The sequence below is a fragment of the Panthera leo genome, chromosome E3, assembly GCF_018350215.1.
Source record: "Panthera leo isolate Ple1 chromosome E3, P.leo_Ple1_pat1.1, whole genome shotgun sequence".
Taxonomy (NCBI): Eukaryota; Metazoa; Chordata; class Mammalia; order Carnivora; family Felidae; genus Panthera; species Panthera leo.
This window is the reverse complement of record NC_056694.1, coordinates 4,529,324-4,552,352: the sequence shown is the minus strand read 5'-3', so window position 1 is coordinate 4,552,352 and position 23,029 is coordinate 4,529,324. Positions and strand designations below refer to the sequence as shown.

At 62.0% G+C, this 23,029-nt stretch overlaps 1 protein-coding gene across 4 annotated transcripts; it reads left to right on the top strand.

Annotated features, from left to right (window-relative positions):
• The first annotated feature begins 1,142 nt into the window (after positions 1-1,142).
• ZNF316 (zinc finger protein 316) lies at positions 1,143-21,812 on the top strand. 4 transcript variants are annotated; one of them, XM_042921452.1, is made up of 6 exons: positions 1,143-1,190; positions 9,957-10,336; positions 10,549-10,673; positions 11,494-11,620; positions 12,176-12,289; positions 19,355-21,812. In XM_042921452.1, the coding sequence occupies exons 2-6, from the start codon at positions 9,985-9,987 to the stop codon at positions 21,679-21,681; spliced, it is 3,045 nt and encodes a 1,014-aa protein (XP_042777386.1). In that variant the 5' UTR covers positions 1,143-1,190; positions 9,957-9,984; the 3' UTR covers positions 21,682-21,812. The 4 variants fall into 4 exon arrangements, with proteins under 4 accessions (XP_042777386.1, XP_042777384.1, XP_042777385.1 ...); XM_042921450.1 differs by lacking the exon at positions 1,143-1,190 and adding an exon at positions 5,786-5,826; XM_042921451.1 differs by lacking the exon at positions 1,143-1,190 and adding an exon at positions 6,181-6,390.
• The last annotated feature ends 1,217 nt before the right edge of the window (positions 21,813-23,029 follow it).

The window sequence follows — 23,029 nt, the reverse complement described above, 5'->3', positions numbered from 1 at the left end:
TTCTGCTGTGTTGCAGGGGCCTGGATTCAACCCTCTGCCCCTGTTAAGTGGACACTCTTGTCTTCTCTGCCTGCTCCCCCTTTCTGCCCTCCCGGCTGGCCTCAGCACTCTCTAGGTGGGAGGCTAGAAGAGACTCAGAGGACCGACTGGGCAGGAGTGGCATCTGGGGTGGGGGTTGGAGCTGGGGTGGGGAGGGGCTCCCTCTGGAAGGATGATGGGCAGAGTCCTTTATAGTTGGTGTCAAGGATCATCAAAGAACCAGGGAATGTTCCCAGACTGATGGGCTTCCTCCCACACAGCAGAAATCCCTATTTCCACGGCTGGACTCTATCACCTTGTGCTATGAACTAAATAAACATTTGTGTCCCCCACCTCAACACCCCCCCCACCCCCACCTCGACTCATATGTTGAAACCTAATGCCCAATGTGATGACATTAGGAGGCAGGGCCTTTGGGTGGTAACTAGGTCTTACGGGTGGGGCCCTAACAGGATTAGTGATTAGTGCCCTTATTTAAAAAAATTTTTTTTAATGTTTATTTATTTTTGAAGGGTGCCTGGGTGGCTCGGTTGGTTAAGCATCTGACTCTTGATTTTGGCTCAGGTCATGATCGCTCGGTTTGTGAGTTCAAGCCCCGCACTGAGCTCTGCACTGACAGTGCGGAGCCTGCTTGGAATTCTCTCTCTCCTCCTCTCTCTCAGAATAAATAAATAAACTTAAAAAAATATTTATTTTGAGAGAGAGAGGGACAGAGCACAAGTGGAGGAGGGGCGGAGAGAGAGGGAGACACAGAATCCAAAACAGGCTCCAGGCTCTGAGATGTCAGCACAGAGCCCGATGCGGGGCTTGAACCCACGAACCTCGAGGTCATGACCTGAGCCAAAGTCAGATGCTTAACTGACTGTGCCACCCAGGCGCCCCTGGATTAGTGCCCTTATAAAAGGGTCCTCAGAGACCTTCCTTGCCCCTTCCACTGAAGAAGGACACAGCCAGGGTACCAGCCATGAACCAGGAAGCAGGTTCTCACCAGACACTGACTCTGCCAACGCCTTGATCTTGAACTTCCAGCTCCCAGAACTGTGAGAAATAAATGTTGTTTCAGCCCCCTGGTCTGTCGTATCTTTGTTATAAGAGCTCAAGTAGACTAAGACACTGTGTGGACCCCTGCCGTGGACCCCGCATCCATCCTGGTAAGTCATGACCCACCCCCGCCTGCTGCCTTCGGTGGCTGCGCGCCTCCATGCAGGCCCTACCGAGGTATGAGTCTCCAGCCGCAGGACGGCCCCCATCCCCCCACTGGCCCCAAACTCCCCACCTCCTCTTGCTCGGGTCAGGTCTCGCCTGTCCCACTGCCTCCCGGCTTCTGGCCGCCTTCCAAGCTTGGCTGAAATGCCACCTGTCCCACCTCCACTTCCCCCAGCGCCTGGCCCGTGGCTCGCAGGCTGCACCTCATAGTTGTGACTTGCTCTCCTCTTGCGCCTGGAGACTCTGTGTCCCTTACTTCTGTCCCGGAGACCAGTGCAGGTGGCATGGTTCCGGAGAAGCTCAAGCCGAGGGTAGCCCGACGTGTCTGGGAGGGGATGCTGCTTCCCTGTGCCCAGCTCACCTCCACCAGCCCCTTCCCAGTGACAGCAGGTCAGCCGCTGGTTGGGCTGAGTGGGAACGTCCCATTTGGGTCTCTGCTACTCTGTTCTTGCTGCTTCCTACTCTTCCAGGGTGCAGGTGCACAGGCCTAGGCAGGCCTTACCCCGGGACGTACTGCCAGCCACCTCTCCCCTCTTTCCTTCCGGCTTTCTAAGCAGCCGGGCGGAGGGTGGACCGGCCCCTGATGCAGGCCTGCTTGCTCTCCCGATCCCCGTACCTCTGCAGGCTGACTCACGCCGGCAGAGGCCTTTAGCGGAACTGGGTTCCTTCCTCGGAGGTTCCTTCTATTTCCCGTCAGCTGCCCCTCGCAGACAACTCGCAGGACTTGGGCACGTGTAGACCCCAGCCCATCTTGTCAAAAATGACACCAAGTCTCTCTCGGTTCCCAATTACCTCTGGTATGGAATAGTGACGCCTTGTTTACATTTATACTTGTTCTTGAGGGTTCTCTGTCGCTCCCAGGCGGGATTGCAATTCCGAGTTTTGAGAACCCCAGCAGTAAATGCAAATGGACCTAACTGGCATCTCCGCGTGGGTGGGGACAGCCCCTTAGCGGAGTCCGGGCACGCTTTGAGCTCTTGCTGGCCCCCACCCCTGCTCATCTCTCCCCACTCAGCCCTGGCACCTCCCGTCAGCTTTCACGGCTCAATCCGAGGCCCTAAGTCTTGGGGCCTGTTGAACCAGGGGCCCGAGTGAAGGCTCCGTCTCCTTGCCCTCCCCACCACCTAGACGGCTGGGCCTGAGTGCTTCAGAGAACAGGCATGAGCACTGGGCCCTGCACTCAGCCGTGTGCGGGTGTGTGAGGGAACACCCCATCAGGAATCCCCGCTGAGAATAACAGAAAAGCAGGGGTGGAAAAACCGTTGGCCTCAGAGCGGTGGTGCCATGGAGGACCCGAGAACCCACAGGAAGAGGCGGCCAGAGAAGGGCAGGGGCCAGGACTTGACCAGGACTGTGAGTTCATAAAACCCAAGCGGCTTTCAAACATCACTGTGCGATGGAGTAAAGGGGAGAGGAGGCAGGGAATCAAGACTGGAGCCTGGGGGTCTGGCTCTCCAGCACCCCTGTGGGGAGAGGCCCGCCTGGCAGGGGCCCCGCCCTAGGTCGTGCCCAGGTTCCGTGCCCACAGGCCCTGGGGCAGCCAGCTCCAAACCCCGGCAGCTCCGGGCTTAGGTGGCTGGAAGGGTCAAGGCCAGGTGACTTCAGGACATGAAGAGGCCCAAGCGTGACCTGTTTGGGACAGCCTAGCACTGCTCCTGAGTAGGCACAAAGATGACGCGGGGCCCAGAGGAGGGTCATCTGCAGAGGCGTGGCCAGTCTGAGGCGGCTGGCAAGGCCCCCGAGCACCCAGTCTGGATCCAGTGGAGAGCTGAGCTGGAAGCAACCAGATCAGGCGGGGTGGTAAGAGCAGGGGGTTCTATTTATCTGACTATAAAGTAAGGCTCCCATCAAGGAGCTTAGCTTTTAGTCTCACAGAATAGCGGGCGGTCTGCCTGAGCACACCTTGCTTCTGAAGCCACAGGTGTGGGGCAGAGGGGGAATACCCTGGGGGGAGCGTCCCAAGCCCAACTTTGACCTCAGACGCGCCGGCTGGGTGGTGGACTGTGGGGCCTTTGTGTGGCTGCACCACTTGGTGTCCTGGGCCGGACAAGCTTTGGGGGACTCTGCCCATCACAGGGCAGGAGGAAGGAGAGGCTCCTGGGGGTGGGGGGGAGACAGAGCCTCAGAGAGGGGAGGGAACAGAGAGGTCCCGGGGGGTGGGGGGGGGCAGCAGAAGAGACTCAGGCAGAGCCTGCTGAGTGGGGAGAGTCTGGTGGACTCCATGCCTTTGAAAATCTCTTCAGAGAAGGGAGGGGAAGAAATCAGGTCTTGGTTTAGGCCTCAGGTGAGGGGACAGGCCAAGAAAAGTTCTGAGCAGATGCTGAGGTGATACCCGTCCCTGCCTGACAAGGAGGGCGGGGGGGGGGGGGTCCTAAGGCAGGGATGGAGCTGTTGGATCTGTTTTAGCCCCCCACTCTACCCCCACATGCTTTCTGCCCAGCTTTGGGCATCGAACTGTGGCTGCGGTCCCAGGGCCCCCCTTGCACCCCCACAGTACAAGTGGATTTGGCCAATGGGCAGTGCTGGTGGGAAGGGTGGAGTATTCTCCCGCCTCGTCACAGGTGCTGCTCCCACTGGGTGGCCTCATTTGCACTTTCTCCAGCTCTCCACGGGCCGGGGAGACACCATCCCTCCCTGCCACCCCCCCCCCCCCCCATGTAGGTCCAGGTGCCAGTCTCTGGGCCTCCATTCCCGCTGCTTCTCTTTCCCCGGCCTCCACTGCTCCTGCTCCTTAACCTACATTCAGAGCCTCTCATTGGGACCACCTGGGGGGGGGGGGGGTAGAGTCTACGCTGGGGGTCCAGGGCTCCAAAGGACCAGACGGGAGGTGCCGTGTAGAAGCAGGGGCTGCTGTCACTTCTCAGGGCCCCCTAACAGGTGCCCTGTAAGCCACGGCCTGTGCGTTGGGAGAACTTCTGATTTTTTCCATCTTCTTACAAGAGACTTCCCGTTTTTAAGTGTTATATTAATTTGAAAACATTTTTAAGCCACCAGGAGCTAAAGCCAGTCATGATGAGGAGTTAGGGTGGGCAGCTGGTGCTCTGGGCTCCAGAAGGCAAGAGTCGGGGTTGGGGGGCTGCACCCCTCCCCTCTTCAGGACACAGGTTTGAGTCCTCTGTAAGCCTGACAAGCTCACCAGCCGGGGCTGAGGTTTTGGAGGGGAGAAGCTGGTGTTTCAGACAGGTTTGAACCTGCCCGAAGCCCAGTTAGGTTGCTGCTCTGTCTGGTGGGTCCCAGGCTGGGGAACCGCTACAGAAAATATAAGAATAATGGTACCTGTGGGGTGGGAGGTAGGGAAGGAGCCGGGCCACACCATTCCTGACTGGGGGTGTGGAGCCAGGCTGAAAAGGGCCTGGACCTCTGTGGGCACAAGAGCTCCGACCCCAGCCTCGCCCCTGGGGGTGGATGCAGACAGGTTTTGGGGAGGACTGCAGGTGGACCCTGAGTCCAGCGGCCTCACCTTCTCACAGCTCCTACGGCCACCTATTGTTTGTACCTCCCTCTGCTTGGTAGACCCTTCCGTGCTCAGAGGCTGGCCCTCTTCGGGGTACTGATTTCAAGTCCTTCCACGCAACGGCTCCAATGCAAGGATTGCAATGCATTCATTCAGCTGCCCTGGCCCCCCCGCACCTTCAGTCCTCATCGTCATCCATTCTGGATAAAACCCCTGCCTTTAGCAGCACTGGTCCTACAGGCACTAGTGGTCCCACAAAGCAGTGCCCGTGAGCAGTGGACACCCGGCCCACCTGCTACAGTCCCTCTTGTCCATCACCTGCAAGGGAGCGCCCCTACCATCGTCTGGTGTCATGGCACGCCAGCTGGATGGATGGCCTCCGCGAGGCTCCTCCATAGGTCATGGCCTGTCTCCACCGGCTCCGGACCTAGAGAGGGTCCCAAGGCTGGGGTGGGATGAACTCCGGTCTGGCACTCAGTAGTCATTCCCGGATCTTGGTTGAATTAGGAATCCCTACTGGGCTTGGGGAGGGAGTAGGCTCGCAGGTGAGAAGGATGTCACCGGTGACTCCAGGGAGAGGGCGGGGTTGGGGTGTCCAGGGGCTGGGGTCGAGGTCTCAGAGTTGGGGCTCATGGGGTGTCTGGGGGTGGGGTCTGGGCCTCGGATCTGGGCAGGGGGCGCTGAGGTTCCCAGGACTGGGGGCCCTATCTCCGGTCGGGGCAAAGGGCGCTGGGGTGTCTAGGGGTGGGATGGGGTCTCCGGGCAGGAGTCGCTGGAGTTCCCAGGGGTGGGGCTGGGGTCTCCAGGGATTGGGTCGGGGTCGCGGGATGAGGGCACCGGGATCCCCAGGGGTGGGGCCGGGCTCCAGGGCCCAGAGCGCCCTCCCGCGCACGAGCGGCACCTCCTCTCCCTCCACGCACGCCCCCTCCGGGAGCCGCGCTCGACCCCGCGTGACCGGAAGTGGCCCCCCGTGGGCGCGGGCGGGGCGGGGCCCGGCGGCAGCACTTCCGGTGCCCACGCGCCGCCGCCGCGCAGCTCCGGGGCCGTCACTTTGTGTAGCGCTGGGCGCGCAGGCCCGGCCCGGCCCCGGCGTCCGGCGGCGGCTCGGCCGGCCCGGCGCGCGCGCGGTGAGTGGGCGGCGGCGCGGGCGGCAGGTGCGGGCGGCCGGGCGCGAGGGCCGGGCCGGGGGGTCGGGCCGCCCCTCCACGCCGGCGCTGGGAGGCCGCGGGGCCGACGGGGCCTGGCCTGGGCCTGGCGGGGCCGGAGCGGCGCGCCGGCCGGGCTCTCGGCGGCCGCGCCCACGCCCGGCGCCGCCCGCCGACCCCCGCCCGGCCCCGCGCGATGGGGGCGGGCTCCGACCCCCGGGGCGGGCAGAGGCCGGCGGCGCGGAGCAGGCGGGGCTGGGGAGGACACGCGCGGACTCCTCGGGAGGTGCCCGCCGCCGGCTAGGCCCGAGGGGCGGGGGTTGGGCCGTGGCCGCCCCCGGGGACACACCCATCCAGGAGGGGCTGTCACCGCCAGGGCCTCTGCGGGAGACCCGAGCCCGATAAGCCCCCTGGAGGGATGGAAGTGGCTTGGCCAGGCGCCCCGGGAGCTTGCTTAGTGACCTTGGGGGCCTCGTCTGGGTCCTCCCTCTCTGCAAATGGAGGCTCCGGTGGGCTGCTATGTCGTCTTCTACTGCTGGTCGTCCGGTAGGGGAACTCATCCCTGGGGTTGGACAGGGTCTGGGCCGCCCCATGTGGCGGCAGAGGTGGGAGAGGGGCTGGCCTTTGGTAGAGGACTAGGTGGGTAGGGAGAAGGGGAGGTGTGCAGAGGGATTAGGCCCCTAGCTGCACCTGTGCGGAGAGATCTTGGTACTTGGTTTGGTTCAACAAGTGTTGGCAGGTCTGGGGAGCTGGCCAGCATAGCGAAGTGTTGGCCTGGGGGAGTAGCCCCATGGATACACCTGCACCAGGAGCAAATCCTGGAGAGTAGGGGAGCCCGAGCCATGGACACACAGTGAGGATCCTAGTTGTCAAGGAAGGAAGGCTTCTTGAAGGAGGCAAAAACCTGGAAGGCCTTGAATAACAGGAGTGTAGTCAGTAAGGCCACCTAGAGGGAAGGAAGGGGCCTAGATATTTATGTACCCACATGTTTCTTCCTTTCTAGGTAGGCTTCTTGGATTTCGGACTTTTGTGGAGAGTTCTAACAGTTTCCAAACTTTGCTGCTGCTTTCTGTTCTCATAGAGGGTGTTTTGTCATCCTCAGTTCTGAGTGTCGGCAGTGCTGTGTCCTAGGGTGCAGGGCCCCAAGGGAAGTAAGGGTCTGGGATGCCCTGGGGGCTTATGTTGATGAGGCTGCTTACCTGACCCTCTGTGGCTTCTGACCTGGGATCGGATGCCAGGAAGCGGGCGGAGTGAGTTTCAGTGGGCTGGCAGGCTGAGAAGAGGAGAGAGGAGAGCGTGTGGGTCTGGGGGAGTGTGCCCAGCACCTAGCTGCCTGGCGAGGCAGAAGGAACCTGGTGCCTGAGTGACTGAAGTCTGTTTTCCGGAATGATTCTGTTCTGGATTCTGTGTTGGGGTATGTGGGGTGTCTGTTTGTGCTAGGCTGTGATTCCATCTGCAGAATGACTGCTGACCTCCAGTGCTGCTGAGCCTTTCCCTTCTCTGGTCATCAGCAGGTGCATTTTGGAGGAAAAGGGACGTCAGGTGACAGCCTCTTTGAAGGCAGAGACTCCGTAGTGCTTCTGGGATGGGTTTCATTTTGAAGGACCCCAAAGAGTGGTCAGTCTGTTGTGGAACGTGGCAGTGGGGTCAGACTACTGAGGGTTTTGTTTTTTGTTTTTGTTTTTAGTGAGCTCTGTGCGCAACAACGTAGGGCTTGCACTCACAACCCCGAGATCGAGAGTCGCATGCTCTACTGACTGAGCCAGCCAGGTGCCCCTGAGTTTTTAAAATCTCATGTTATCGTGTTGATTACAGACTTTAGAGTCGTTTCCTTAATAAATATTTGAGTGATCGCTCTGTGCCTGGCACGAGGTGGGGTGGGGGGAGTGTTCAGATGAGCAGAGGGAACTTCGCCTTCCTGCAGTGGACTGTGTGCTTGGGGAGACAGGCACTGAGCAGACAGTTCTGTAAATATATAAAAGTGAGGCGCCGTGAGGGCAGAGTTCAGAGAACTGTGTGAAATAGGGGACCCAGGAGGCTACTTCCAGAGGATCAGTGAAGAAGAGGGGAAGTGAGAGCCGGGGAAAGGGAATGGCATGTGCAAAGGTCTGGAGGTGGGACCAGCTTAGGGCCACTGTATTCCAAAGCCTTGGAGTTTTCTTCTTTTGTGAGTGGGTCCTCGGGTACAGCAGACTGGCCTGTGGGAGTCTGCTCTGGATGGTGGCCGGGCAGGAGGCAGCTCTGCTGGGCTTGGTGCGGTGTCTGAGTTCAGTGTGGATTTGTAGCCCGAGGCCTGGGTGAGAAAAGCCCTCCTGTGGGCCTGAGGTGGGTGGTGGTTGGGAAACCTTTGCTGAGCACACTCTCAGTGCCCTGAGTGCCAGGGAGGGCTGTGCCCTCCTGGAAGTGGCTGGCGTTACCCACGGCACACGTTTCTACACCTGGGCACCCTCACGTGCCCAAAGAACCATGGAGACCGAGGAGGTTGGTTTGGGGGAGCGTCTGGAGGCTGGGGTGGCCTGTAGAGGCATAGCTCTTCACCTGTGACCTTGGATTCGGTGCCTGTGAATCCGCAATCTAGTCAGCTGGAGGGGAGCGTGAGGGGCAGGACAGAGGTGGCCTCTGCGTGCCCACACATCCCAGCCCCTGGACCCGGGCCTTGGTCTCTGGAAGGCTCTCATGGGTGCACCGAGGCACTTGCTCTGAAAAGCCGTGTAAAGCCGCGGCAGCTCAGAGTGGTGCCGAGAACCGGTGCGTGCCGCCTCGTTAGTAGAAAAGCGAGGGGTTGTGGAATGAGAGCTCGTCACTGAGCGGTTTCCCTGTGGATACCTGGTGTTCCGAGCCGCTCTCGTGACCCTGCACGTCTCCACGTGGGGCGCCCCTGTCCCATTGGAGGGGTTCCGCGGCAGATGCTGCCCGCTGCTGGAGCCCGACGAGCTGCGCTGGGCCCACCTGCCCCACGTGGCCCGATGTTGCAGGATCCTTCTGGCGGTCGTGCCGTCATCCCAGGGTGCTGGGGTTGCTGTGTTTGCAGTGGGCTCAGATCATTTCGGGAGCGGCCCACTTTAGGTCTGAAACGCTGATGGGGCTGGGGCTGGGGCTGGGGGGTAGGCTCCTCAAGTTTTCACTCAAGAAGGAGCCCCAGAAACCGACCTGTCAAAACTGTGACTCTGTCCTGCCCTTGGGTCTCCACAGGCTGGTGGAGGGCGTGCACCTGGGAGGGAGGCGCGGCCCCCCAAGCCCTTGGGTCTGGGCCGTGCCGCCGCGTGGCTCTGTCTCCGGAGCACCTGGGCTGAGGCAGCTGTGACGCTGGTGTGAGTGGCACCCTGGAAGCCACTGGGCCTTTGACGGTTCCCTCCTGGGATTCTCTAATCCTTAAACTTGAAGAGCCGTTAAAGGGCATTTTAGGTTGTATCTGCTGGTCCGGCGATGAAGCAAATCTCCACGAGCTGCTGAACTTTTCCCGAATGCCCTGGATGGAGTGAGGGGCCAGGGAGACGCAGGGGGCAGCGCAGACCCACGACGTCTTGTGTGCTGCCTCTGGCAAATAGGAGCCCGACCGGCCGGCCTTCCAGGCGGTGGCGAATGAGCCCGCCTGTCTTACCTGTCACCCCTGCCCGAGCCCGGGCCTCTCCTCCCGCACCCCTGCTGGCACAGTGTCGGTGTGCAGAGGTGGGTCCCCGGATGGAGGTGGGCTGTTGCTCCCAGGCCGCACTCGCCCCTCGCAGCCAGACGTGGGCCACCCTCGGCCGTGTGGCCTGGACCCCCTGCTTCTCACGGGCCCTGAGGATGAAGACCTAGGCTAAATCCCTGATTTACTCCTAGACGGCACAGCAGTTCGTGCCCTGCACGGAACTGCTGGCAAGAAGGAGCTGAGGCTGCATAATGGGGTCACAGAGAGGGGCTCTGTGGTTAGTCTTTCTGGGCACAGAGCGTCCCAGTTGTGCCTCACGAGAGCACGGGAAGAGCCTCGGTCCCTCCTCCTCTGGCGCGTCACTGTGTAGTGGGGGAGATGAGTCCTGCCTCCCGGGGGACGGAGGGAGGCCCGAGGAGCAGCGCGTGGGAGCAAGCGGGGGGTGGGGGCGGCTCATCCCCGCTGCCCGTCTGTGTTTCAGGCCGAGCTGAGGCTTTCCTCCGGAGAAGATGGCGGCTCTTCGTACGACCCCGGACTCACCAGCCACGCAGCTGGCGACGGCGGAGGATGGGTTGGGATGTGGTCCTGCTCAGGAGGAAGAAGAGGAAGAAGAAAAGGGGGAAGAGGTGGAGCTGGAGGAGGAGGAGGAGGAGGAGCTCCTAGCGGAGGACGGGGAGGACCCGGCGGTGGTGGAGGAGGAAGAGGAGGAGGGGGGGCAGGCCGGGCACGTGGAGCAGGTGGAGGTGGAGGTGGAGGCGGACGAGAACGAGGTGGTGGCCGAGGAGCAGAGTCCCACGTTGGGGACCCAGGGACGCCTTCGCCGTGCCGGTGATGCCAGGTCCCCAGTTCTTCGGGAAAAGGGTAAGGAAAAGGAGCTGGCTCTGGGGGGAGGAGGTGAGGGAGCTTGGGAGGGCGGGTCGGGAGAGCTCTTTGGCCCAATAGGGTGGAGCTGGAGCGTCAGGACCCAGGCTTTGGGACGGAGGAGCGGGGGCTCCTGACCTACTTGCTGTCTGGGCAGGGGTGGCCGTGAGGCCTGTTGGCGAGGGCGGGTCCCTAAGAGATCCTCCCCTCAGCCTTGCAGGCCAGCCGGGCTCCAGCCACACCTAGGGATGAGGACCTGGACGAGGACGAGGAGGACGAGGACGAGGAGGACTTGGAGGAGGAAGATGATGACGATTCCCTGACAGCTGGGTCTCAGGTGAGCCGCTCTCTCACTTGGAGCTCAGTTAACCAGGCAGGCTTTCCTGAGGGGGAAGCCTGGCACCTGCTGTCCTGGAGAGCCCTGTTGGCAAGGCAGGGGCGCTGTGGTCATCAGGGCGAGCTCAGGCTGTGAGCAGGGACGGGGCAGCAGGACGCGGCTGGGGGTCTCTACCCGCAAAGCCATGGGATATGGCTCCACTTCCCTGGGGCCCGAGACTTCCCAGGCCATTGGGATGTCCTGAGTGTGTTGACTGCCACTTACTCAGCTGCTCTATGCGTAGTTATTTCAGGGGACTGGCTCTGTCCCAGGATCGGGCTGTGGTCCCTCACCTGGAGTGCCGCTCACCTGGCCGGGCTCTGGCTTCCTGCCGAGCCCAGGCAGGTTAGTCGATGCCACATACTCACCCGGGCGTGGGCCCTCTCGTTGCCAATGCGACCGCTGGCTTAGGTTGGACGATGACATAGGAGGGGAGGACACCGCCTCTTAGCACGGCCGTGGACTTGAGCTGCATTGTCTCCTGGCCTCAGTGTGAGAGTCTTGGCTCTGCCCCACACGAGCTGAGTGCTCGCCCCGTCTGAGCCTGGGTTCCTCACCTCTGAACGGACGTGGGGTCCTTGCCTTTCAGGGTGCAGCCAGGCTCAGAAGCCCTCGGTGCCACTGGGGCTTTGGGCAGTTGGGCTGTGTCCCCGTGAGCTCCATGTTGCAGGTCCACGGGCAGCTCTTCCTGAAGTAATTTTCTGTCGCTCTCTTTCTAGGGGCTCCCCTGCCTCTCTCCTAGGGCAGTTTAGGGCAGTGGCCAGGGCTCTTTGTTTTCCAGGGGCTGGTCACCTTTGAAGACGTGGCTGTGTATTTCTCATTGGAGGAGTGGGAGAGGCTGGACGCAGGCGAGCGGGACCTTTACAAGGATGTCATGCAGGAGAACTATGGGATCCTGGTGTCCTTGGGTAAGCAGGGGGCCTTCCGTCCCCAAGAGGCATTCCTACGTGATGACTGCCAGCAGCTTAGCTGTTTGAGAGAGTGGCTTCTGAAACCCCAGGGTCTAGGAGAAGGGGGTCCTGGATCCAGCCCACCTCTTGGGGGTTCTTAGGGACCACTCTGGCTTCTGGGTGGGGCTGTGTTCTGGGGTCTTCACTGTGGTCCAGCAGTGCCGTGAGCCAGGTGGATTGTTCTGGGAGCCACCAGTCCAGCTGTGGTCTCTGTTCTGTATACTCCCCAGAGGCCTCCAGGGGGGAGGAGTCAGCTAATAGAGGAGAGGGGTGAGGAAGGTGCGGGCAGGGCTCTGCAGAAGAGCTGGGGGGTATCAAGGCAAAGTTCTAGAGAAGTGAAGGTGGGCTTTCCCAGAGTGGAGGCTGGGAGGCGGGAGAGCTGGTCCTGGGAAGGAGGGAGAAGAGCGGCGAGAGAGTGAGGAGGGCTTGGGGTGTTGGGATGGCACCACGTGGGGTGCGGGCGGGCCTGGCCAGAGCGGCCCTGCAGCTGCTGGCTGTCCTTCTCCTGGCCAGGATACCCAATCCCCAAGCCGGATCTGATCTTCCGGCTGGAACAAGGGGAGGAGCCCTGGGTCCCAGATAGCCCCCGTCCTGAGGAAGGAGACATCGTCACTGGCGTCTACACAGGTGAGTATGAGATGCACTCGTGCGGTTTCTGCCTCTGTAGCTCCTCAGAGCCCTGCCGGACTTTGGCCTTCACCTTAGCTCTCTGCTGCAGCCCTGGTGCTGGCGGTCTGGGCCGTGGACGGGCGCGTGGAGACAGGGAGGCCGTCGTGCGCCAGTCTCTGCCTTTGTGGGTTGGCTTCTCTTGATTCCAGCCCGTGGTCGTCCAAGGCTGGGGAGTCCTTACAGAACCTCGAGCTTCCTCTTGGGAGCCCTTCACACTGTCCCTGTCCCTGCCTTGGAGCGTCTCTTTGGGTTTTGGAGTTGTTTTGGTAAGCGAGGGCCAGTCGTTAAGTCTTTGGCGCAGAGGGACGGGAGTGGGCATGCTCGGTCCTGGCCGTGCCAGAGCCCTTCTGGGTCCCAGACTGGAGCCGGCTCTTTGCCTTCTGCACCCACTTGGCCATCTCTGAACGAAGGGTCTGGGGGGCCGGCCACAGGCCTGGGCGGGCAGCCGCGCACCTTCCCGGGAGGAGGTTTGGGAGGGATGCGTATGGAAAGTGTTCAGGGTGGCAAATTTCTCCGGGGACTGAGGTGACTCTGGCTCTGTTCCTCTAACCCCCTGAGCTTTGCTTGCTTTACTCACACGGGGAATAAAGAAATTCGAACCGAATCCATAATTTCCAGGCTGAGGGCGCGGGACTGTCGGTTCTGTGGGGGTGCTTCAGGAGGTGTGTGTTAGGCTCGGTGTTTCAGGGCTCCCTGGGGGCCCTTGCATGGCGGGTGTACCGGCCTTGGGTTGGAGTGACGTCACCTTAGTGAGGGGCGCTGGATGGTTCATGCCGGTCACGTGCCTGGATAGACTCAGAGCCTCTCCTAAACGTGTTTTCAAATAAAAACAGAAAAACACAGACAATGCTACGCCTACACGTGTACTCTTCAAAGCATTTTCCCATTTACTTTGTATCCTCACGGCACCCCCGTGACATGGCAGGGCAGAGGAGAGCAGCCTCCCTTGCGGATGAGGAAATCGGCTTCTAAAGTGGTGGTTAAGAGCCTGGGCCCCGCTGTCCATGGTGTTGCAGAATGGCCTTCCTGCCCCAGCTGTCCACCCTCTCCGGGACCCTGTCTGGGAGCCGTTCCTGGGCTGCAGACTGGGGAGGGCTTTAGTTGGTGAGACCATGGCAGCTGCTTACAGGATGAGGCTTGGATGTGGGTGATGTTTCTCAGGGGGCCTTAGTGGGGGGTCGGCCCTATTCAGAATAGTCACCTGCAATTAAAGGGGCCACAGGCCTCCGTTGGCCTGTCTCTTATCATGTGGTCTAGATGTGGCCCCATTGTCTACGCTTCTTGGAGGGTCCAGGGGTGCAGACTTTTGCAGGTTTCAGCCTGGGTGGTCCCCACAATGTGACCTGTGACCCTGGGTGAGTTTGGCAGCTCCCTGAGGAGGACGGCTAGCCAGGCCACTGCCCCTCTGTCCTCCCCAGTGGCTGGTTGTTGTACCAGGTAGGGCCGGTGAGCCCAGAGTGCTCCCCTATCCCACCCCTCCTGTCTGGGGAGCCCGAGGTAGGGGCAGGACCGGGCATAGTCTTAGACGTGGCCTTGTGCCCGGGAGGGGATAAGGTAGCCAGGGCTGGGGTCAGCTTGGGTGCACTAAATCCACCTAAGGTCCTTCTTAACTAGAACTGTAGTCTGTTTGCTAGACGGTCTCCTTCCCTTTTCTCCCTGTACTCATTTCTGAGTACCTGAGTCAGTTGAGAATTGAGGATTGCTGGGTCTGGGCAGGACAGATGCCAACTGTTCTGAGCCCAGCAGAGTTTCTGGATTTCTAGATTGGAGTCTGGCAAAACACAAGTGTATTCCTCTCTTGTGCTGCTTGAAAAATTGGGCCAAGAGGTCTGGCACATTGTCCGCCTCCCCCGACTCAGGCACCCCAAGACCTGTCCAGTGCTGACTTGGCGCGTCCTGCTCTGGCTCCCCACCCCGTGGCCACCACCTCCAGCTCCCGGGTGCTCGCTGTCCTCGCCTCTTCTGACCCCACCCCTTTCCTGCACCTGTCTCCTCACCCGGCTTAGATAGCAGCACCTCTCCTTCCTTCGTGATTGCCCTTTGTAGTCGCCTGCCAGACCCCTGCTCCTGGCAGCAGCCCGTTCCCTGCCCACACGTGCACTGGAGCAGGGATCGTGGCTGGAATACAGCATACCTGTGGGCTGACCACAGGCCTCCTGAGGACGCTGCCACCACCTTGGCCTGCTGGGCTGGCCTTGTGTCCTTGCTAGGCTGGCTTCTCTGCTCTCTGAGATACAGACCCTCTTGGGCTCAGGACTCCACGTGCCTCGATTTCTCAGCTGCTTTCCCGGCTGCTTCTCCGCCTGCCCTCACTTATTTATGAGACCAGGACGGTCCTGCGTCCTCTTCTGTCCTCTCCAGGTGACTGGTGACTGGGACCAGAGCCTCCGGTACCATTTCTATCTCTGCTGCCCATTCTCAGCTTCTTTCTCCAGCCCTGACCTTGTCTGCTTGACATCTCCACTCAGTTATCTGATGGGCGTCCCGCAGTGAATCCCCCCAGCCCCCAGCGTGAAGTGGCCCCGCTTGTCCCCCGCAGGCCCCCCTTGCAGCGTCCTGGGCACCTGAGTGGGCCTGGCTGCCTGCCTGAGTGGTCCTTGTGTCTCTGCCTTCCTTGCGCTACCCCATCCCACGCTTCTGTGAGGCCATCAGGCACAGGTGTTCCTGAGCTAGCCGTCTGCCTTACTTTCTGGAAGTTTCCCCATGTGCTTGGAATAGCATCTGGGCTCTCTGCTGTGGCCTTGAGACCTGCCGCCCTGCCAGGCTCACTTCACACACCCTTGGGTCTTCAGGCTCAGCTCCAGAGCCTTTCTCTTCAGGCTCTCGCCTGCCTCAGGGCCTTTGTGCCTACTGTTTCCCCTGCCCAGAGTGCCCTTTGTGTGGCTGGCTCGGCTCTTAGGTCCCTACTAGGTCGCGTGTTCTCTGACCACATAGACTTCAGGAGCACTCCCTCCTGCCTTCCTCCAGGATGTTTCCTGCACGTACAGCAGACCGTGCTGTCTGAAACGGTCCTGGCTGGATGTTTGCTTCCTCATTTCCTGCCTGCCGCCTCCGGCAGACTCCGTAAGAGCCGGCACCGTGTATCGTCCACCCCTGTGCTGTCTCCACCGTACCTGGCGCGGGCCTGGCACCCGGTGGGGCTGGCTGCTGGTCCTGCCCCTCACGTGAAAGTGAAGGACAGACGAGGAGTACAGAATGCAGGGTTAAACCTGCCTGCAGATGATGCAGGAGAGGATAGAGAGAACATTTAAAGGCAGTAAGAGGTAAAACACTAAGGTGGGCGAATCCCACGGTGGGTGAGCGCGGGGAGTGGTTCTGGAGAGGCGGAACTCAGAGCGGCTGTGGAGCGGAGGCACAGGCTGGGCGCCAGCCTGCAGGTGGTGTCTACGTCACACAGCCCGTGAGCGCCTGTCTGCCCTTGGGAGAACGGGGGTGGGGGGGGGTGTCAGACCTCAGCACGGGCTTTCCCTTTGTCACACCCCCGAGGGGGCCTGGGATATCACTGAATCCCCCTTTGTGGTCTGAGCCAGGGAGAAGGCACGGAGGTGCTGTCTTGCCTCAGACCCCGGGGTTCGGTGTCGGCAGAAGGGGAAGGAGCCAGAAAACATTCCAAGTGAGGAGGGGCCCGGCCTCAAGCTCCTGCTAATAACTGGTCCTTGGTATTACAGTTCATGGTACAAATGAGGAGGCTGAGGCCAGCGATGGGGGGCGGGCTCTGCCCTCACGGGAGGACAGTTCGAAGCACAGAAACCTGGCCCTGTCGGGAGCTGTCACACTGGAGTCCAGCCCTGATTACCAAATCCCTGCTCAGTGGGGAGGAAAGGCAGCTGGCCAGCAGCCCTGGAGGAAGGAGCCATACGCAGCTTTGAGCACACCAGCCCCTGTCCGTGTCCTCCTTTGGTAACTGCCCCCAGGTGGGGGCCTCTCCCCAAGGCCACCTCGAGGCTCCGGGTCTGGAGGAAGAGGCAGGAGCAGGTGTGGACTTTACTTAGGGGTTGCAGCAGAGAGGCGTTTAGTCAGAGCAGACCCACGGCTGACTCACTGTTGGGCCTGAGGGCAGGCCTCTGGGTCCCTGGACAGGGGGCAGAGGCTGCCTGAGGGTGGGAGTCCTAGTAAACGGTGGCACCCTTCTCCGGGCATTGTGTGTCAGTCATGCGGAGCAGCTCAGGGGTACAGGTGCACCAGGTGTGTGGCCCAGGGGCCCTGCCCTTCCCCAAGGCCCTCTGATGAGCACCTGGGTAGGGCACTTACTAGAAGTACCTCGGGGGCTGTGCTGAGGCTGCCACTGGTCAGCCCCTGGGATTGTCACTGGGCCTCTGAGGGCTGGTTCCAGCCTAGCTAATCACCCAGGGTCACACTCCTTAGGAGCAATGTCTCTGGGGATGGAACACCAGCTCCCACTCAGGGTCCTCCCCTCTACCCTCTCCCTGTGGATTCTGGAAGAAGCAACTGTGTTTGACCCCATAGGCCACTGTTTCAAAATGTCCCGTCACCCTCTTTGTCAGAGCAAAACCTCTCTGTCCTGGCTCTCATGTCACAAGTAGACCTGGTAAGTGCTCACTTGGATCCCAGGTCCCCCCCTGGAAACCCTGTCCCCGTTGCAGCCCGGAGTGACCCTTACATGGGACACCCCCACTCCAGGGCCCAACCTCCAGACCTTGGTCCACTTTGGTGAGAGGAGGCAAGGGAGCAGAGCCCAGCCTAGGGCAGGCTGCTCTTCCTCTGCTCTTTGTCCCGTGGCCCCGTACCTTCCAGAGGTCCTGTCTTGCGGTGCAGCCAGCTCTGACTGCTAGGGACGTGGCTGCCCTTACCGTCCTTCCCTTGGTGTTAGTGGTGCTCTCCATGACCTGGCTGTGTGTTAAGTGTCGTCTTGTTCTCGGATAAGTGGCTGTGCTCGTTCCAGGGCTAGTGACCCGGTCCCCCAGGTCCCTCTTATGATCACTCTCTCTGTAGAGCCTTGTTCAGAGGCTCGAGGTAGGGGCAGGGCAAGGGTTCACCCCCCGCCCCGGGGTGCATGGGGGAAACTTTCTGCTGCTCCTGGACCCCAAGGAGGAGGTGTGGTGGGTGAGTCACTGGGACCTGACCCACCCCTTCCAGTACTGAGTGGCCGAGGTCGCCTGTTGGTGAGCCCTCATTTGGCCTGAGTGGCTGTTTTGGAGCCAGCAAGTGCTGCCCCTAGGCTAGGTCCTGGGGTGCACAGTCACCCCACTAAGACATTGCACTTGTTCCTCAGCTTGAATTCCCCCTGCCTTAGGGAGTCTCATTCAAACTACTCACGACCCTCACCAGTCTTGAGTTAAAATTATTTTTGAGACTCACAGAAAGAATTCCAGTGGATCTATCCGCTCAACTGCCTGACCCTCCCACCGACAATCCCATCTCGTGAGGGCACTGCAGTGAGGAGCGTGCCCCCTGTGCTGTTGAGGTCGCTGCCACTCCACAGCACCCACTCATGCCCTGGGTGGCACCTGCAGGCAAACTGAGCTTAGTTCAGGGAACTTCTGTCTCTTGCTTAAAGCTTCTTTTTACTACAACGGTATATTATTAACTGTAGAAAATTTAAAGGATTGCAATTATGAAAAAATAAAATAACCCATCTCTGTATCCCTTTACATGATGTGTGGTTTTTTTTCACAGCTGAAATCGTGCCTGTGTCTGGCTTTATTTCACTCTGCGCTGTGCTGGGTTTGCCCATGTGACCATATCACCATACATGTAGAGTGCCGTACAGAAATACAGGATGAGGGCTGAGCCGGGGGTGGGCAGCCCTGCCAGCCCGGACCTTCCCTTGGGGGCAGGACTCAGCAATCAGACTCATCCAGCCAGGTGATGCCTGGCACTGGCCACAGTTTTGGTGGCGGACCCAGGTGGGGTAGAAGGGATTCCCACCCTCGGAGCCTGAGCCTTCCAGACGTTAGGGTTCTGAAGTGGGCTACAGCAATGGTGTGCGCCCACTGTGGACACACGTGGGGCAAAGTATTCATGAGAAAGTAGGCACACAGGTACTTTGGAACACCTGGGGCCACCGTGGGTCAGGCTTTTCCCTTCTGTTCCTTGGGATTCAGTGCCTGCTCCGTAGATAGTAGTTCCCTCCTGGGTGTATCATAATGGCTGGTATATCCGGACTCCATTATATAAAGTAGAAAACCCTGCAGGCCCGAGTCCATATCCATGACCTGCACTGAAGGGAGAGGTCGGGGTGCGGTTTGCTGGGGGAGGTACAGAACTGCAGGACCTTGGAGAGGGGGCTGTCTTTGGCCTTCTGTGATAAGGTGCTTGCAGTTCCCCCAGTCTTAGCCACCTGGGGACTGTTTCCCAAATGCACACTCAGAAAAAGCCCAGCTTTGGGGTGGCTTAGCAGGGGAACGTGGGCTATACCTGAATAGTTGCTGGTGGCTGTTAGGATGAGTGCAGAGAGCTGGGGCCCAGTGGCCCCTTTGGGTCCCCTCCACTTAAGGTAGCTTTTCTGGTTCTGCTCTTGAGTATGGGAGGGAGACCCATGGCTGCTGGCCAGCCTGAGGCTGGTGAAGAATTCAGAGGTGAAGGGCTGCCCAGCAACGCTTAGGTGCTTAGGAGGGCAGGTCCTCAGCGGCAGGGGCCGGGGCTGTGCTGGCACCACAGTTTTGCTTGCCTTGGGCCAAGCAGGGGTGGGGGGTGGAATTCTCTGGAACACAAGGGGCTTTGAGGAAAACAGCTTGGGAATCTTTTTCTGAGCACAAGACCCCTGCCCCCTGTAATATTCTCACAGGAGCCTGCAGGCAAGGTCACCAACTTTGTAGAGCATCCCTGTTCCTCAGCAGGTGGCATTAATTAGTTGATGCCGTTTGAGAACAGTCCAAGAAGTGAAGGAATCTCGGCTTCCCTAGGAGGGACACCCACGGGGGAGGCGGTGGCTTCACTGAAACGGAGGTGCCCTGTCCCAGACAGGGGATGGTCCCGCCCAAGCTGCGATTTCTCAGGGGGAGGATCCTGCAAGGAGCTGCCTCTCACCTCTTTCTTCTGGCCTGCCTTTGTCACCTTCAGGGGCCTGGTTCTGGACCGACGATATAGAGGACCACGAGGAGGAGGAGGACGAGGACTTCCTGGCGGAGGTGGCCGAGGAGGAGAACGAGCCCCCGGGGCTCTGGTCAGCAGCTTATGGCGTGGGGGACGTGCCTGGGACATGGGGCCCCGATGACTCGGATTCGGCGCAGACTCCGGAGGGTTGGGGTCCCGACCCCGGGGGCCTCGGGGTTCTGGCCGAGGGGTCCGAGGCGAAGCCTTTCCTGCCGGGCCGGGAGCCTGGCGCGAACCTGCTGGCACCCTGGGCTTTCCCTGCCACCGTGGCTGCTCCGGCAGGGCGGCCCGAGACCACGTGCGACGTGTGCGGCAAAGTGTTCCCGCACCGGTCCCGGCTGGCCAAGCACCAGCGCTACCACGCGGCCGTCAAGCCCTTCGGCTGCGACGAGTGCGGCAAGGGCTTCGTGTACCGCTCGCACCTGGCCATCCACCAGCGCACGCACACCGGAGAGAAGCCCTTCCCGTGCCCGGACTGCGGCAAGCGCTTCGTCTACAAGTCGCACCTGGTCACGCACCGGCGCATCCACACGGGCGAGCGGCCCTACCGCTGCGCCTTCTGCGGTGCGGGCTTCGGGCGCCGCTCCTACCTGGTCACGCACCAGCGCACGCACACCGGAGAGCGGCCCTACCCGTGCCCGCACTGCGGCCGCAGCTTCAGCCAGAGCTCGGCGCTTGCGCGGCACCAGGCGGTGCACACGGCCGACCGGCCGCACTGCTGCCCCGACTGCGGCCAGGCCTTCCGCCTGCGCGCCGACTTCCAGCGCCACCGGCGCGGCGGCGGTTGCACGGAGCCCGGCGGCGAAGGCCCTCGGCGGGAGGCCTGCAACGCGGTCCCTGCGGCGGGGCCCGAGGAGGCCGAGGCCGGGCCTGAGGGGCCGGAGGAGGCCGAGGCCGGCGAAGCGGACGGAGAGGCCGAGGTGGAGGCGAGAGAGGAGGCGGCGGCGGCGGGGCCCACCCCCGGGAGCAAGGAGGACCCCGAGCCGGACAGGCGGTTCCTCGAGGTGGGCAACGGCCTGGGGGAGGGCGAAGGCCCTTCCTCGCACCCCCTCGGCTTCCACTTTCCCGTGCACCCTAAGTCCTGGCTCCACCCGGACGGCTTCCCCATCCTGGGCCTCCCGGACTTCGGGGACCGGCTGCCGGCCGACGGGCGCCCCCTGCCGGGACCCCTGGGGGGCCGGCTCGCCCTGGTGGAGGGCGCGGGGCTGGCCTGCGACCCCTTCGGCGGCGGCGGACCGGGGGGCGGCGGCGGCGGCGGCGGCGGCGGGCTCCGCGCGTTCGCGCCGGCCGTCGGGGGGCTGCTGGCCGAGCCGGCGCCCGCCGCGCTGGCCGAGGAGGAGAGCCCGTGGATCTGCTCCGACTGCGGCAAGACGTTCGGGCGCCGGGCGGCGCTGGCCAAGCACCAGCGCTACCACGCGGGCGAGCGGCCGCACCGCTGCGCGGACTGCGGCAAGAGCTTCGTGTACGGCTCGCACCTGGCGCGCCACCGCCGCACGCACACGGGCGAGCGGCCCTTCCCGTGCCCCGAGTGCGGCGCGCGCTTCGCCCGCGGCTCGCACCTGGCGGCGCACGTGCGCGGCCACACGGGCGAGAAGCCTTTCGTGTGCGGCGTGTGCGGCGCGGGCTTCAGCCGGCGCGCGCACCTGACGGCGCACGGGCGCGCGCACACGGGCGAGCGGCCCTACGCGTGCGGCGAGTGCGGCCGCCGCTTCGGGCAGAGCGCGGCGCTGACGCGGCACCAGTGGGCGCACGCCGAGGAGAAGCCGCACCGCTGCCCCGACTGCGGCAAGGGCTTCGGCCACAGCTCGGACTTCAAGCGGCACCGGCGCACGCACACGGGCGAGAAGCCCTTCCGCTGCACCGACTGCGGCCGCGGCTTCGCGCAGCGCTCCAACCTGGCCAAGCACCGGCGCGGCCACACGGGCGAGCGGCCCTTCCCGTGCCCCGAGTGCGGCAAGCGCTTCTCGCAGCGCTCGGTGCTCGTCACGCACCAGCGCACGCACACGGGCGAGCGGCCGTACGCCTGCGCCAACTGCGGCCGCCGCTTCTCGCAGAGCTCGCACCTGCTCACCCACATGAAGACGCACCGCGGCGCGGCCGGCGCGGCCGGCTCGGCGGCCGCGGCCCCCGCGTCCAAGGCCGAGGCGCCCGCCAAGGGGCCGCCGGGCGCGGGCAGCGGACCCGGGGAGCGCGGCAGCACCCTGCTGGAGTTCGCGGGCGGAACGAGCTTCGGCTCCGAGCCCGCGGCCGCCTTCGCGGGGCCCTCGGGCGCCTACGAGGAGAGCATCCTGTGATGGCCCGAGGCTGACGGAGGCGCAGCCCGCTGGGCCGCCGGCCCCTTTGCTCCTCTGTCCTTGGGGCGCTGAGGGCCCCAGTCCTGGTGCGGTGCCTTCCCCTCAGCCCCCGGCGCACCGCCCCGCCCGCCCCCGCCCGGCCTCGGGCGCCCCTCCTGCCCGGCCCCGGGGAAACCGGGCCGCCAAGCCCGTCCGGCCGTGCAGGGGGCGCGCGGGGAGAGGAGAGCCGCGCGCGCGGAGGAGGCGAGGGCAGGGGGCGGCCACCCCGACCAAGACTGCGGCATCCCTGGGTCTGTGCTGTGAAGCCAAGCGGTAGGGATGGCGGGCGGTGTTATTTATTTCACTCGGATTCCAATTTGGGTGGCCTGGGGTACCGGCGGCCGGCGAGTTTGTGAGTGGGTTGTACAGCGAGGGCGGGGATGCCCTTGCGTCAAGGGGAGGGGAGGGTGGTCGAGGGCAGAGCATCCCGCTCCTCCTCCCGTGGGTTCGGCTGACGACTTCTTCCATTCCTCAGTGAGAGACTTCAGGGACCTTCTGGTCATTTGAGTGTGTCCGGGAAGTTTTAGGGACTGCGCGTGGCTAAGGGGAAGCCTTAGGGTTTCCAGAGGACGATGTTCCTCCCTACCCGGGGGGACAGACATGCAGCTAGGAGAGCTTTTATTCTGTCTACTGTGGATATTTATTTCCATCTCTTGTGTGGCCTGAAGAATCTGGGAGGAGAAAACGGCAGAAACCAAATTTGTGGCCCCAGGCTGGTGGGTTGCAGGTGTTTGCAGGGTCCTGAGGGAGTTTGAAGCCTTATTCTGGGGAGAGTCACCCACTCTCCCCACCCCACTGGAGCACCCGGATCAGCCAGGCACTCGTGTTGCCGGGTGGGTTTCGGTCTCAGCCTCCTCTTCGAGCCCTTCGGTACTCTCACCCCCGACAGCCAGAGGCGGCACACTCAGAGATCCTTGGGGGCCTCTTGCCCGCTGCTGAGCCAAGGCCCCAGCCTTCAGCTGCCTGGGCTGTCCCCTCCCCTGGGGCAGGTGGACACACAAGGCCCTGCCCTCTGAGCCCAATGCTTCTTTAGATTTAATAACCAACTGTAAAGCAACAGGTCGGCAGCAGGATCGTTTCTCACAACCCTACGGGCTTGGGGCCCTGTGATGTCTGCAGGGCCCTTTAACTCTGCTTCTGTCACTATTCTGTACTAGAAGCAGGTAGTGTTTCTGTTTAGAATCCCGTTTCACAGGATGGACAGTCTGCACAGTGGCAGTCCACCTCTGGGGGTGCCGACTTGAGCCTGTGGCTCAGTGACAAGCCAGGCACCCAGCTATGCAAGGCCCGCACCTGGTGGGCACCCCAC

What these genes read in the sequence shown, in the direction of transcription:
- ZNF316 (XM_042921452.1), top strand. Translation starts at nt 9,985, where the DNA reads ATGGCGGCTCTTCGTACGACCCCGGACTCACCAGCCACGCAGCTGGCG. An exon ending in CCCTGACAGCTGGGTCTCAG is followed by an intron (nt 10,674 to 11,493) that starts GTGAGCCGCTCT and finishes TTTGTTTTCCAG; the next exon opens with GGGCTGGTCACCTTTGAAGA. An exon ending in TGGGATCCTGGTGTCCTTGG is followed by an intron (nt 11,621 to 12,175) that starts GTAAGCAGGGGG and finishes TCTCCTGGCCAG; the next exon opens with GATACCCAATCCCCAAGCCG.